At 41.4% G+C, this 16,725-nt stretch overlaps 1 protein-coding gene across 3 annotated transcripts in view; it reads right to left on the bottom strand.

Annotated features, from left to right (window-relative positions):
• trabd2b (TraB domain containing 2B) overlaps positions 1-16,725 on the bottom strand; it is an 88,632-nt gene that overhangs the window by 48,340 nt on the left and 23,567 nt on the right. For 2 of the 3 annotated variants that reach the window (XM_008336326.3, XM_008336320.3), the window contains exons 2-3: positions 16,209-16,398; positions 13,169-13,738 (exon numbers count right to left, since the gene is read on the bottom strand). In XM_008336326.3, coding sequence (XP_008334548.1) covers positions 13,169-13,738; positions 16,209-16,322 — 684 coding nt within the window. In that variant the 5' untranslated portion in view covers positions 16,323-16,398. Of the gene's footprint in view, positions 1-13,168; positions 13,739-16,208; positions 16,399-16,496; positions 16,635-16,725 lie in introns of those variants that run through there. The other variant, XM_025065242.1, reaches the window with a different exon arrangement.

Here is a 16,725-nt window from a genome sequence, read left to right as displayed (position 1 = left end):
CCAAGATCCCAATATTTGGTGAGTGTGATTTGCCAGTAGTGACTAAAGCAGACTCTGATTTCTTGTGACAACATATACAGAGGTAAAGTCTTCTAAAGCAGTGGTCCCCAACCCTTAGGTCTCTCCACTGCATCTGTCTATGACTCACTCTTGATACATGTCAAGATGATTGGCTCGGTCACGTCTTACCTCCAGCCTTCACCTCTTGGAGACAAAGCATTCTGCATTAAAAGACAAGCGCGATGTTACGTGGACGCTGCTAATAAAGTTGCATACACAGTGGCTTAACGTTTATTATTATATGTAGAAAATACCAGTTTTTATTAGTTTTATTAGTGTGTGCAATAGTTCTGCATAATGTGTCTGTTCACTGAGCAGTTCAAGACTGTTTGTAAGACTGGTTAGCCTGCAACAGGCTGCCAAAGTAGTACAAAACGACCCGAAACAGTTCCAGAAGTATCCTCAGTAAAAACTGACCTTCAGATAAAAGTATTCGTTGTGGTCTGCTCCTGTCACTTTTCCTTTTTTGTTAGTGTCTTCTTAACTTCCCCTGGCTCCCAGGGAGCACAACAGCCTCTGCTCAAGTTGAGAGACAATGAGTTTAAACAGAAGCAGGGCTGAGGTAAGAACAAAGACCCTGATCCATTCCATTTTTCACTTTATAAACATGCCCAAATAAGAAACTGTTACTTTTGTTTGTGCTTTTCTGTGGATTGTGACACTCAAACTGGCTGTTTAGAACAAAATGATCATGTTCAGGCCCCAGAGATCGTTGAGAAATTGACAAGAGCCTTGGTTTATTTGGTACTGTATATCCAACTATATCCTGTTTCATAGGAAGTTCTATTCTATTTAGAGATGGGTTCACACAGTCATGTCTATTAGTATAAAGACGCCTCCATCTGCGTTGTTGATGTTCTGTCTGGAAATAACCTGATGTGCTTATAATGCCGTTCTTGGACAGTCTTTTAGAAGGAGGAATGTCATCAATCGAACCAAGTGTTGAAACAACCAACATTATCAGCGCTTGAATGCTCTTCACAAAGACAAACAATATTGTTAAACCACTTGAAATAACCTGGAGCAGTTCCAGAAGCAGCAACACTTAAGGAACCATTTTGAAATGTTTTTTTAATAAACTGGGAAAACAGTTCCTAAACACAACCTGAAGATTTTACAGAATTTACTGTCTTAATAAATATCGATGGTCATATTCAATTACACTTTGAGGTATATTAGGGACTCTTTTTCTATTTCCAGAAGGATAGACTTTATATACATGGCAATAAATGACAATAAACAGTTCATCTTTTGTCACATTTCTGTGTAAATCAAACATAACGGGGTCGGTCAAACTGATTCGTTCTCTTTGTTAAAGAGGGATTCCACAGCTGTCCACCCTTGTATGTGAAGGCGGAGCGCTAACAACAGCACAGATAGCAGTGACCATAAAGTTCTCAGTTGTGTTTAAGAACTTGAAAAATGAAAAATGTCAAAGTGAATTTGTAAAAGCTTCACAACGATGAATCCAGACAGATTTACAGCCTTATTGGGTTTCATGCAGTGATGTTTTTTTTTTTTCAGACAACTGAAATATAATCCCTAAATCAGTGCTGGAAGAATGAACAAGGGCAAGACAGGTCCAAACAAAAGTCATGTCCAAGTAAAGAAGAAGACAAGACTTCCATCTGACCACTGCCATAACTAAGAGCAACATTTGTCAGGTTTAGACTTTGAATGATACATGTATTGGATGTGTTTTCTTTACAGTGTATCATTTCCATTTGAGTGAGTGTAAAATCAGGAGCCAGCTGGACATTCTTCTATAGACAGTGCAGCAGCGACAGTAATTACTTCTGTGATTTCCACATAATTGCAACTTAATTTTTGTCAGTCTCAGGCAAAATAACAAGACCTCAAAAACAACACTGGGGCTGCAAGATTAATGAGTCAGAGAAAAGACCACATCTTTAAAGATGTGATTACACATGGGATACCACTGAGCAGGAGGTCCCGAGCCCACGCCGGTCCTGCAGCCTCGTACAGTCCATAGTCGTGACCAGCGCCGTGCCGTGGTGGTCATCTGGGACCACGTGTCAAAACACTGTCATCAATCTCCTTCCGCTCTATCAATAAGTGTATCCCAGTGTCCACCCTCACTCCCACCCACACTAACCACCCGGCTGTTAGCACGCATTAAAAAGCCATTCACACTGCTCTCCAGTGCTTGGGTTGGCCGTCACCAGAGCTGACTACAGAGGCACAGACGGGGCCCAGTCTCTCCCGTCTCTCTTCCTCTGTGTCCCTCATGCTCTCTCTTGTTTGTATATTGGCGAGAAGATTAAATAAACTTGTTTCCTTTCCAATAAATATCCAATCCCTGTAAAGTCTTTGTAAAGATCCAGCTCTTAGCTCCTAACAATGGCATGGTCTGTCAATCTAGCACCGGCGGCCGGAGGTGTCGACATGATTACCTGTGAAAAGCCGCAGAACAAAAATCCAAACAAAATGTGGAATTTGTTCACGTTGATCCAGAGCACTGTTTGGCTCATTATGTTCCAACGTCATAGTTTTCAAATTATCGAATTCTGTAACGTTGCCGGATTACACAGGAGGCCATCTTCGAAAAACGACCGGAGGCAAGGAAACATTTCTGTGGTGTAGTTCATCGCACACAGCATCTCAACAATGCTGCAGTCTGCTATGACATGAGAACTGCTGCTAAAGTCTCTGCTCCATATCTAGGTCTATAACTGTGTCTTTCTAACAGGGTTTGTGGACCACAGATGTTAATAAAGTTCATCTTCAGAACCGTTTTAGCTTCTTTTCCCAGATACAGTATGAGAAGCTACAAAATGAGGAACAGTTGCCGGAACTTATTTCAACATTAACAAATGTTTCACAAACTGTATCTCAAAACCTTGAACATATTTTAATTTGGATAGTAGCTAATTCGTTTCTTATCGTAGCTCATCGCTAATTGATTGCCTGTAAAGTTGAACGTGTTTTTTTTTTCCATGACTTTTGTTAAAGTAGCTAGGATTTAAAGTACAGAGCTACACAACCTGGCAACCCCATATATATTTTTATTAATAGTTTATATGTAACTAAAACAGATTTAGTCATAAATAACTACTACATACCAACTGATGAATACATGTGTTATAAATGCTGAATAAACAGCAGTACTTGTAAGTGCACTGGCAAAACCTGAACAAAACTTCATATTTTTTTAATTGCGAGTTAGAAAAATATCCTGACTATAACTCTCTCTGAAGTGGAAGTAGAAATAGTAGACGCTTTTAAAAAGATTTATTTGAGGTCTAAAGTATTTCAGGCTAAGACATGGTCGCCGTCCACACAGAGCTGTTTAATATGGGGAAGGCAGGTGGTCTGGCACAGGAGCTGACGGGGGCATCGGCAAGTAATAAGTGCTTCTGCTTACAGACCGCCTCTCTCCAGCCAAGTTAAACTGACCTATCTGAAGGCTCATACAGTATGTACATGAGATTTCCTGCTGGCTCCTGTTCTCAGGGACCCTCTCTGATTGTCTGTCTCCTCTGCTCAGCCCCAGGAATGTTCACTTTTGTGGCATCTGTCTGTTCCCAGAGCAAACACTTCAGCAGAGAATGGCACTGTATTCTATCCCAGTGGGTCTGCTTCTCTTTTTTAAAGGCCAGTTGTCACATTTTACGGTGTGTGCTTATGTTGTACTTTATAGAAATATTTGATTTGCCTACGTTTTGCTATCTTCTGAATACTCCCTCAGTATCCACAAGAGCTGAAACCAGTTGCCAGGAAACTAGTTGACACTTCAGGAAGTCACCGTTCCCAGACAAACACAATGGTCCAAGTTTTAGTTCCAATAAAACCACAAGTTGTCTTTCAAATAAATTGCATTTTATAAACCAACTTCATGTTGAAATAAATGTGCTTATTGCCATTTCCATAGATTATTTATTTTAAAAAGCAAGCGTTCTCTCCCATTCACAGCACCATGACATCCCACTGTTGGCTCCAGAAAACTCTGGCTCCCATGGCTGCATTCATAAAGGCCAATTCTTTAAATAAAAGTGAGTCATAAATTATTCTCACCAACTATTTTGTTTCCCCTTTTCCCAAACTATTCCTCTTCATCACCATCTGAAATAAATTTTGTATCAACTAGGGTATAAATGGTAGACAAAGATTTATTTTGGAGCACTGGTTATTTCAAATGGCCCTGCATTTTCATTGCCATCCATTTTGGTAGAAATGTAAACTGGCTAAGTATATTAGTGGAGTGCATCAATCAGAAACTGAGAGATATTTGACTTCCACATGTAATAACAACACCTACTGCTCTTCACATTTCCTTCAACTGTTGGATTCATGGTGGTGTGCACCAATGAGAGTCCGTCTACGTATTTGTTAGAATGTGTCTCTCGTGTATTTGTTATGTAGGAAACAACAGCAGATTTTCATTCATACTGGTTCTTAAATCACAGTACACCTCTGCCGTTATTTAGTTTAGTGAATTTTAAAGAGGTCTTGGAAAGCTGTAAACAATATGGAGAATATAACTTTGTCATGGGGTAAAGAAAAATCAACCCATTATCTGTAGTATATATAAATCTATATATAGTATCTGTCATTATCAGTAAATAAATTAACCAAAATAAGAATCAGTATCAAACTGAATCAAAATGCTGCTAACGCCCATGACTACTAGAGCATAAGAATTAAATCTTTTGATAAAGTCAACTGCCCACCTGTTCACTTATACTCAAACCATTTTCCCACACAACCTTACTCCTGTGTATGTGTGTGTATGTGTGTGTCCAGCCCTACCTCAGACTGACATGTTTCCCTGCTAATCTGTTTGTACAACTCTGGTGTGACCGCAGGCTAATTACACAGCGTCACATGATGCACACCCACAGGACAGACCAAAGAAGGGAGAAGAAAAAAAATGACAAACCAACCACCCACTGTGTACTTCTTTCTCAACTTATACACTATATTCACCCGACTTCCTCCTCCTCCGCTCATCCTGGCTCTCACATTCATCCGGTTTCATCCATCTCAGCTCTCCCACTTAGTATGTGGCTGTAATTACATCTGCCCATCATTTGGACATTCCCTAAACAACAGCACCCCGCAGAGACCTCAGTGCTTTGGAGACTCTCTAAGAAAGTTGAATTCTCACTCAATTGCATTTTTATGAAGTCTTCCATATGGTTGAAATTGTTGGGGGGTTTTTTCTTTCCTTCGACATTGGGAGAGTTTGTGGTCGGGGAAAAGTAGAAACACTAAATTAAAATACATGATAGGTGAAATTGACCGTAATGAAAAAGAGGAGGCAAAAAAAGGCCAGAAAAATCAGGAAAAAAAAAACACAGGCAGCAAAGCTGTCATCCTCATCTTATTAATGAAGGTCTTAGTGCTGCAGCCAGAGCAGCGGGGTCATTCAACGGTCAAGAAAACGCCCTCAGCCAATCTGATGAAGGAATGCTTAGAAAATCTAATTAGAAAATCTAAGAAGTGAAACAGTGGCATTAATTCTTAAACGTTTTCAGCCAAACGTTTGGTTTATTGACTAGGAGCTGGATGACTTTGATTTAAGGCTTTAAAATCATGAAAAAACACTGGACTTGTTTCATTTCTTCAACACCAAACTAAAGAGGAAAATTCACAATAATACCCTGGATTCATGTGAATCCATCCTTTGTCCACAGTCTGTTCAAAGCTACATTTCAATTTCAAGCAGAACTTTGGAGGCTGACTGGGGAAATGTCTGCGATTGGAGAATGAAAGGTTTGTACATATGGTAGCGTTTTTCACATTGGTTACTCAGCTCAGTGAAACCTGCAAAGTTCCGAGTTCGTGCTTTCACTTATCTCCAAAGTAATCAGTCCCTATAAAACTGGTACCAAAGCACGTCTGTTTGACATTTAATGAATGACACTCAAACGGTCTTCTTTTTTCTTTCCTGGCTGCCCACCTGTCTGTGTCTGACTGTCTGCTTCCTCTCCTGACTGTGAATTTGATCAATGGTCATTACTCTGGCACTTCACTCTTCACTCCGTCTGCCCACTTAGATTTTTGCCGATCCGTGTCTGCTGCAGGTTTGTCTCTCTGCCTCCTCTAAATGCTTCCAGCGAGAGACAATTTTTATGGTGGGTGTTGTTTTACCGGCTTACACATGGGCATTTGGGACAAATGACCGTATTTATGTGGCCTTCAATTAGGTTTATGAGACCCCGACCACTGTGTGAGTGGGGAACGTTTCGGCTCAGACTGAATCAGTAACAAAAGCAGCCATCATTTCTCATTTTACAGTTCGTTGCAAGAGCAAGGAACATTTTTGGGGTAAAAATTTCCATTAGCGGAAATAAGGCACGAGTGGCACTAAGAAAATGGCCCTGGTTACCATTACTACATTACACAAGTCTGGACTTAAACTGGACTCAAGACTTCTTCGTAGTATATTTAACTACTGGTTACTGCTTAAAAACCTTACTGTCTAATATTTAGCCAAATTAGTTCTGTAGAAGGAAAACAAGTTCATACAGGTATGTTTTCAGTGCAGGGATATAGAAAGGTGAGAGGTGCAGGGGCAGAGTGTGAGCAGAGCTTTAGTGGTCCTCTGGGTTGTGTATACAGAGCGGACGCATGGGTCACATTAAACCTAGGTTCACTGAGAGGGCTTCACTAATGCTGCCTAATCCCCTACAAGCCTGGCTCAAGACACACACACACACACACACACACACACACACAGGCACAAACAGTTGTTCTCTATTGGCACCTATTTCTGACTGTTGGCCAGGAGTGTGAGAGGTGTGGTAGTATGTGTGACTGAGTTTATCTTGGACCACAGAGAATTGGACATGGAAAGTTGCATGCCGTCGCGTACTGGCAATCTTCTCTACATGTTTCCTCACCCCGGGTGACATCGATACACCACGCTGTTTGGTTACGTGTCGGTGTACTGCTGTCCCTCGGCCAACGTTAATTAGGACTATACAAGCTGTTATTTATGGCTGCAGTGCATTTGCATGGGTTTCCTCGCCGATTTTAAAAGTAAACACTGTGGACAGAAGTCAGGATTGTGATTACAGCTCTTTTTCGTTAGTTAAACTACCTGTTTATCACACTACTATAAAGTGCTGCCCTTTTTCTCATTAGACTAAAACGACCGAGCTTGTAAACTTCATTCCTCCATTCAAACCACTACTTCACAGTGTCATGGAGATGAAGTATGAGTTCATATATTCCAAAGACTTGACACAGCATACAAAGCACCGACCCTGAGTTCTTCAGATTAGATTTTGTTTTTAATATTTTCTTTTCTGAGTTAGACTAAATGTTGGTCCCATGTTAAAGGTAAATTGTTTTGGTTTCATGTTTCTGTAATGATCTGATGGTCTACCTGGTACAATTTAATACTGATGTTTCATTCTCAGTCATCTTTGTCTTTATTATGTGGGTTTTCATTTGACCATCATCATGGTAAGAGAGTCAAGATTTTTAGGTGAAAATGCTATAATGTTATCACAACGTTATAGACAGCTTTCCTGTAACCTTTGTATGGGGTTTATTCTTCTGTCTGCATCCTGCAAAGATTCATGACTCATTTTATAAACAGCTGGATGTTTTCTCTGCTAATTAAACTGTGTATTTCAAACAGACATAACTGGGCGGCATTGTTACAAAGAAAAGGTGCTTCAGTCCTACCTCTGCATCCTGAGGACAACAACCAAATGTCCAACATCTGGAACAGCAGAATAACATCAAAAGCAGATCTCATTTACATACTGTACCAGGATTTAGAAAACAAAATGCACAAAGATTTTTAAAAATGATAAAGCTTGAAGCATTCCCACCTGCACAAATATTACCACCGCGTCTAATACAATCAGCAACAACAGGAAAAATACAGTAAACTGGCCAAACCTTAACTCAAAATCAGATGTAAAGCGTCAAAAAAATAAGCCAATGTAGGCGATATCTTCTAAAGAAGAGCGAACACATCAACAACGGCATACCACATGTATGGATGTACAATGATCTAATAGCCTCCAGCATTCCAGAGGGGCCAAGTGGGTCTCTGAGGAAATCAGTCAGTCATATTCCTGTCTGTGATCAATCAGCCTCTGGCCATCACAACCTGAAATTAACCTCAGTCTGAGTGGAAACTACCTGCTGTCCTCTGACTAACAACACTCAACTCTATAGTTTACTACAGTTTCTTTTGTTTTAATGAGTATTCTGTATGCAGATTGCAAAGGAATAGTGCAAAGTCAAAATGTACTAATAAGGGGAGGAGAAAGCAAAAAGTTGTTCCAAATCACAATAATATGGTTTGCTTTGTTAGTAACTTTAACCTGTTCAAGTTTGAATTAATGCACTGGGTGAAGTTATTTGGATAAAGTAGGTTTGACTGTGTTTTTCCAGCTTCAAAATCACAGAAATTGCGGCACTTACTTTAAATGGTCCATTTCTTACCACATAGCATTATTTTTGCATTAGCTTTTTGTATGTGGCCCGCTTTAAAGAAACATAAATTCAACTTCTTTTCCCCTTTACCTCTTCGCTTTCATCACACAACATAATGATCAAGTGTAAAAATGTTATTTATGTACTTGTCAAATGCACTGTGTGTCTGTTTTTCCGCATCTATATCCACCTCTCTACCTCTCTCCACCTCACCTCAGCCAGTGTTCTGGCGAACACGTAATTGTCTAAGTGCTTCTGGATGGCAGCAGGCTATTTGGTCATTAAGGGGCCTATTAAGTTATTAGTGCAACAGTGGGACTGCCGTCTGCCTGCCGACAGGACCAGATGATCGCCCTGATATGTGTAGCCTCATAGTTTTCCACATATTTGCGCAGGTAATTATAGCTTAGACACCCTCAGATGTCATGCTTTAAAGAGAAGATACACAGGGCAAGCACGCTTTAAAGCCAATCTCCTCCTCCTCTTCTTCTTCCACATTTTTTTTTCCTCTCTGTGTATATGTGTCTGGGTGTTTACTGTATGTGCACATATGTGTGTGTAAATAAGCAATGGGTGAGCAATGAGACGTGCGAGGCCTCGAGACATGTCGGAGAAAAAGATAGGGAGCAGGGAGAACTAAAATTAAAGCAAAAAAGGAATGAGGAGGTCAGAGGATGGAAGAGAAGAGTGCAGACAGCAAATTCGCTTTTTCCATCAGCCAGAGTCTGTGGCCAAGACATCCCTTGTAACTAAAACTCACACACCCATCACGAAATGTAAATATTTGGATTTAAGTAAGGTTGGAAGTCGATTCCTGGGTTCAAAGATGTGCTGTTTAGGTGAACAAGCTCCAAGAAACACAAAGTATGAAGCCGGATTTGATAGGATGATGCATGGAAATCTTATTTTGATTTTATTTCCATTGTTTTTCGTAGCAACTTCTGCCTTGTTTATGGAGATGTTAAGGCCTACGATATTACACTTGATACTCATTAGAAATGTTCATTTAAAACTGTTGGATCTACAATTTACTTTTATAGAATATTTATATTTAAAATCATTCATTTTGGATTTTCAACCAAATCATATAAATATATTTGCAGTCTTATCTAGAGAATTAAGCACAAATCAAACTGCTGTGTGGGATTCCAGTAAGCGTGGGTCTAAACATAGGCAGAGTCGATGGTGCAGACGACAGTTTCACTTTATAACCACTAAGTGTAAACCCAGTGGTTGGTAACCCAGCTCCATATGCTTTTCATTATATGGTTTCATACAGACAGCATTGTGAAAACCCAAATGTCATCACATTTCATATTATTATGTCATGCAGACGCACATTTTTGTGATATTTTAGCTTCATGACCAGAGCTGAAGGGTACAGTACCCCTCTGTGACCACAGGGGCTACCGTGGCAGTGTGATCGAAAGCTCAACTGAAGGCAAGTCTTTAATAACAAAAAAGATACCATACATTATATATTAGATGAGTCTTTATTTATATAATCCTTCCACCCAGCAGCTACTGTATAATGATAGAGCCTCACTCTGAAACTACACTGACAGGATACCATTGGTTTGTGGCTGCATTTGGGGTTTTTCTATGAGGTCTGCAAATAATGTCTTAACAAATAAGAAGACAAAAGACCTAACAGTCTGTTGATGCTCTTGATATAAATGCAGCTATGATTTAAAAAATAAAACAAACAAGAAAATTGATAAACCAACATTTTGCTTTTAAGATACTATGAGAAAATATCATAGTCACAGAAGCCACGTTCTATCGCCAAGTATTTAAATGCTTTAGTCTACATTAAATTCTAAGTTGTCCTGCACCACACTGCATTAAATATTCACAATTTATGTCAGAATAACCTGGTCAGAGCTGGAGTCTACCTTCCTGTCAGACCGAGGGTCTTCTCAGCAGCCAGGATGCTCAGTCTGACCCCAGCAGACTCCCAGTCTCCTTTGTGCTCTGCTGCTTTCTTACCACCTCCAGCCCTGACCCCTGACCCCTGTCCAGGAGTCAGGCGCCATTGATATGATATAATTTCTCCCTGACATGGGCCAGTGGGCTTAGCTGCAATGTGACCCAGGAAAAGTAAATAAATATATATATATATTCTTGCGTGAGAACAAGAGGGACGCACAAATGGGTCAATCTCTGCACTCACAAAACCATCAGATTTGTTTCTGATCTAAATGCTAAACTAGTATACAGTAAATTTAAGCAACAATATTTTTGTATCACAATGTACTCAGTGGTATGGTAGGCGTCAGGGGTATTACAACACTGAGATAGCTGAACTCTGCAGTTTCCATTCCAGCAGATTTTAGCAAAAGTATTGTGGTTGTTCTGAATCATTATTCAAATCGAAACCAAACACATTTACGTGATAAGCCATGATGGTATGTTATCCATCAAGCCTTGCGGGAAGAGAAAGTATAATCGCTGATATGGATTTCTGGGTGGTTGGTGGTAGTGTTTACACCCACTCGGGTTTCTCCTACTTTATAAATTCACAAAGATTTCAGTACTGCCCTCCTCGGACAGCTGTCACCCTACATCAAGTTTCACAGATCTGGAGGAGAACCATGCGTCCTGTCCTTTGTTTCCCCTGAAGTTCCTCTCACAGAGACGTCCACACCTCTCTGTCATCTGAAGAGTCTCCACAGGAGTCTCAGACAGACAGATCTCCTGATTATAAGTCTAAAGGTGACTCTAGCACTCTTAACGTCTCTTCATATCTGCCACACTATCACCAGCATCAACCACTCCAAACAGATTGCTGCACTCAAACCTCCTATCTCACAAAGTTGGTGTGTTTGTTGTGCTATGTTTAGTCTGAAAACAAAATCCTTGAGGTCAGCGAACCTCTTATATCAACTAAACTATAAAGATGGACAAACCAGCGTCTCCATCGAGCACCAGGGCCCCTGCCACGGAGTTTAGGTTTCCAAGAGCAGAGCAGGAGTCACGGGATACTGCAAGCATCTACTTTTTTATTAACAACAAATAACATGAGCTGGGTTGGATCATTCCCCAACACACCTTTTAAGAATTGCTCATGTTTCAGGTAAGTGTTTCAAGAGCAGATGATGTTCACCCTTCACTGAGGCTTTTCAACTCCAAACTGTCTTAAAACTCTCTGCTTCCCTCTAGTCAAACTTTTTCCTTTTCCCATTTTCTCTCTTGGGTCTAAGTTTCCTTTCCTTACACTCCTACCCTCACTTTTTCTCTTTGCCTGTCTGTGATCCATCCTTCTTTGACCTCACTGCTGTTCCAGTCAAGCGTACAGGGACCTGATCAACCATAGTGTGCAGTTTATATCACAAATTATTATAATTGGAAATAATGGTTTCCATGTCAGTTTCAGTTCAGCTCTGAATTGTTCTCATACATGTCTGAAAATGAGTGGGTTGGAAGCGGGGGTGCAGTGATGCTTACACTGCTGAGGGATGAACAGGAGGTTCTTTATGACACAATTTTAAATGAATTTCCAGGACTGTGTAGATCTCGTCTGGTATCCCTGCTGTCAGTAGGTAAATGGCAAAACCTGCGGAGTCAGGCGCTTCAGCTGGTCACTAGGACTAGAGGGTGATCGAAACATTTACCATTATTTATCTAAATGTGAACAGTCACTGCCTACAACCACAGGTGAAACAAAACAAAGGTCATGGACCAGGAAATCAAAAAAGGAATCAAGTACAAGCAAAACTGGAAACATCTCTGACACATGTACCTTATGTCATATCCCTCAGTGAGAAGCCCAGTTTACCTTACAGTGAACTTATTTCAGGGGCAGTAAAGCACTCAGGCATGGACAGCGCGTGCATTGCAACTTTGACAGCGTAGTTAGGAGGTGATGATGAAAGAAGAGAGGCTCGGAGCCAGCCGTCTCTCAAATTAGCCCCCAACACCTCCGACCTGTCACATGGAAGCCTCGGCCTTTGCAAATTCTGTTGCCCCGCACCATCAACGCACACGTATGGAGTTCTGCACTGCTTACAGTGCAGTGCCGTCGTGTGTGGCGTGCTGTGCGTGCAGAGCACATGTGCTCAGTTAGGAACACACGCACATTGTGAAATGTTTTCCTCCCTAATGTTAATTAAGAGTTCTATTCAAACAAACAGTCTTTATCGCAGTTTCTTCTCTGATCTTCATGGTTTTAAAAACTTATCATATAACCCACTGTCTGAGACCTGAAACTGACTCCTTATCAGACTGATGCATCAGTGAAAAAGCAATAAAACATAGCTTCACTCCCAGTGTTTCCCTCATCAGCCAATGTGGTGATTTCATTCCTTCAACATTCTCTGATTACAGGAAGAGCTGTGTGTAACTTTTTCTTATCTGTTCAGGGTGAAAGCTGCTCAGCCTGAAAATATCTGCGGACTCAGTTGTTAAGTATGTCGAGGGAGGTGGTGGGACGTCTTTAACGGTAAAGCTGCCTCCATTAGAAAGTTCTACTGTAATAACCTTTAACTCCTCCAACAGTTCTATTAGAGAAGGTGTAACGACACCCCCAGATTTCCCAGTGACCTTATTCGTTTTTGAAGCTACCTTATTACACAATCCTAGGATTTTCTTATGCCCCCGTTGAGCCTTGCCCACCTGTGTTACTGTTACTCATGCCACTCCAGCTGTGTATACAGGTGCAAAAAAACATTTACATCTAATCTCTTACCTGAGAAAAGTTAAGCCCATTGAGGGGGTGACACTGCTCCTCCACCCTCTCCACGGCCCCAGTCATTTTTCCCATCCCCTCAGCCTCTTGAGCCAAGAACAGGTCCAGAACCGGTGTCCCCCTGGACCGGACGTCCCACTCTGTCAGTGAGTTGACCATCAGCATCACCCACACAGGCCTTTTTCTCTCCCAGTTTCCTGCAATTGCGTTGAACAGATAGTCAGCATAAAGGCCGCGGCCTCGCTGGTCAGCGGTCATCCAGTAAGGCATCATGTGTTTGACGTAGTCCAGGTGGCGTTTGAGGCGGCGGTACAGGTCTCGAGGTAGCAGCGTCTGCAGGTTCTCGCCGTGGGGCAGCAGCTGACAGCTGGTTAGCTTAGAGATAGTCAGAGGGTCAGTCAGGTCCAGTTCAAAGAAAACATTGCGGCTGTTGTGAAAAGCCTCCTTAGTGCTGTTGGGGATGAAGTCCCAGACCCGTGTGTAAGGGACGTGGATGGTACCAAACAAGTATGATGGTGGATGAGGTGCTGGTCGTTTAACCATCCACAGGAAGGAGTTCATGTCACTTTGCTGAAAAAAGAGTAAAAATAAATACATTTTAAGACTTGAAAACTAAGGAGTTAAGGAATGAAAGAAACAAAAACACCACAACCATCATGCCGGAGCAGCGTAACTTGCCTTAAAACCAAATCCGACACATTCCTTCTCTATTGTGGTTTATTGGCTCATATGCTCGGGTCAACAAGTTAAAGACTCAAAAACCATTTTGAAATGATGGCAGCTTGGTTCAGTGCTGCAAAGTCTTTCTTCTGCGGTGCAGGCTGGGAGTTTATAGAGGGGCCTTCTGCGCTGTAAACAGACCCCTGTGTATTGTAGAGGTGCATACCTCAGTTGCCAAAGCCTCTTTCGTCCTAGGGAAGTATTTTTAATGCTGCAGTGCAAATATACTGCACTGGAGCTCATAAAAGCCCAGGACTGAAGGGAACATGCTCTGCATTCTGACCCCGCTGTGATACTTTTGTTTGTGACATTTTTTACACCAAGGATGGGGATGGTGCGCTGACAGCCCTAAGTACGGCACTGTTTTAGTCCTGGGTGGTTTGAATTACAGGAAGTGTTTGTCAATTGCGGTTATCGTCATACAAAACAATGTCACGATGGAAATGAAATAATCCCGGGCACTTTGAACGGTCGTACGGCCCTGTTGTGTTTTAAAATATGTTTTGTGTTATGCACTCTGAAAATGTGTTGAGCATGTGCACATGACTTTGATGCTGGCATTATTCAAATATGAAAAAAAGGAATTTGCTTTTATAAACAATATCAAACTGCTGGCCTGCAACACACAGTGTAATCAGGCATGTGAGGGATGAAAACCATTACTCGAAAATAAAGTTATTCTTAGAATATGTTTACTTCTAAGATTTAGTCAAGATTTCCCTCAGCTGTGTTTCAATTATAATGCACATTGCCAACATGGTCTTTGCCATATGGGACTTTTCAAACAGCTGCCAAGAACTAGTAGAAGTTCTATTATCATACATATATAGAGAGAGAAAGAGAGAGAGAGAGAGAAAAGCAATCTCTCTGCAGACTAAATAAATCTTAAGTGCTAAATTTCATTTCACTTGCTTTTACCATTTCCAGATAAGGTGAAATGTCTTAACTTGGATAATTTTCTTTGACATTTCCTAAACTTGTACATCTCCTTTAAAGGCTCCTTTTTGCATGTAGAGTTTTTGATCTCCACCTGATTAGTAAGACAGCTGTTTCTGCACACCATGAAATAGATTTTTGAATATGAAGATCCAGTATCGGGATCCCCTCTGGTGGAGCTGTCTGTCCTTTTCATGCAGAGCCCCATAGCACAGGGCTGCCCCTTTTTCTTTTTCTTTTTTAAAGGGGGAAAATTACTCTTAACACAAAACAGAGACCACTGTACTGACGCATTACAAAACACATGAAGCAAAGGAGCACGAAGCCCTCTGTGATCTCACTGAACAGATCGCTCATCCGCCTATAGACATAATGCACTAATGAAACAAAGGCCTGTGATCTCTAAACGACTCCTAATGACAACCCCAATAACATTCACACTCACATGCACGACCGCAAGTGTCTTTTCAAAGCCCTCCTGCTGCACATGTCTGTGGCCTATGTAGTGCAGTCTATGGTGTGGAGTGTAGATTGTTGCCTTTATCCGGCCATGGTTTCATGGTTTCTGTCTCTAAGGGGAATTGACCTCTGTATGTTCCCGGGGACCTGAGGTTCTGGAGGTCAGTTATAATTAAGAAACTGAACAACTTTTAACTCCTCCATTTCTCCATTATGTTCCGTGCGCGTGCTTTTAGTGCTCGTGCGTTGTGGGAATGGCTGTGTCTCGATCGCAAAAGATTTAAGATTGAATCATTTAAGGTCAGAGACATAAAGTCAAGTCAGTCGTGGGTGTTCCCCACATGCGTTCGTCACATAAACAGCCACAAAGTTGGCGAGATTTAACCGTTTTCTTGGCAAACGTCTCTATTTTCTAAGACCCGCGGATCATTTCCTAACAGTCACAGCCGCAGTGCATCTTACAGAAGGACTGCCAAAAACTGCTGAAGCAATTTTGAAAAAAAAATTATTATTGTTGTTGTTATTGTTATATTATTATTATTATTATTATTATTATTATTATTATTATTATTATGCCTATTGCTTTATTTCAGCAGATATATGTTCATTCTTAATCCTGTCAAATACGCTATTATATTAGGGAGGCCTTCGGGTTTGAAATGTGGTCAATGGTTCAATAATTCATAAATAAATTAGAACATAATCAATAAATCAAATTAATTCACAAATACTCTCTGTAGACTACACATTCTAAAAGATACCCTTACCCTCTAATATTTTTTATATATACTATTATATTATACTACAGTAGTACACACACACACACATATATACACTTTTTTATATTTATATAATATATTTACTTTTACTAGAATAAAACTGTAGTAAAAGCAAAATGAAGTTTAGTTTATTCAGCAGAACTCACCGACTGCGGTACGCGGCACTGCCTGGGTCGGTCCGGCCGCTCTGCGCCCCAGGGTGCCACGGTGTGCAGCAGCGCACTCAGGAGAACCCAGCTGAGTCCCGGCAGGTAAACCATGGTGTGGAGGTGATCGGACACTTGGGACAGTCCGGCCCCTGACCTCTGGAGATCCTTCGGTGCGATCCTTCACTCCCTTTAAAATAAAAAAAAAAAAGAGTCGTTACCGGTGGCCTGTGGGCTCACATGTGCGGTTCGACTGCAGGACCATTTCGTCCCTTCTTTATTCCTGACCCTCCGCTTCACTCCTCCAAAAGTTTTGCCGTCGTTCCAACTGTTGCCTTCCCCTTTCTGTCAGCAGAAGCTGGAAACTCTTTGGAGAGTTTCCGCGGTGCGCTCCGCAACTTTGGAGCGCCTTTGCAGGGTTAAAGGGAGGTGGGACGATCTGTGTGCGCCCCCTCCGGTCCCCCCCCCCCCCCCCCCCCCCCCCCCCCCCCCCACGCCACCGCCCCACCACCCACAC

This window comes from Cynoglossus semilaevis, chromosome 2, assembly GCF_000523025.1.
Source record: "Cynoglossus semilaevis isolate Cse_v1.0 chromosome 2, Cse_v1.0, whole genome shotgun sequence".
In the NCBI taxonomy this organism is placed as follows: domain Eukaryota; kingdom Metazoa; phylum Chordata; class Actinopteri; order Pleuronectiformes; family Cynoglossidae; genus Cynoglossus; species Cynoglossus semilaevis.
Note: the sequence above shows the minus strand (reverse complement) of the source record. Positions and strands in the feature narration are given on the sequence as shown.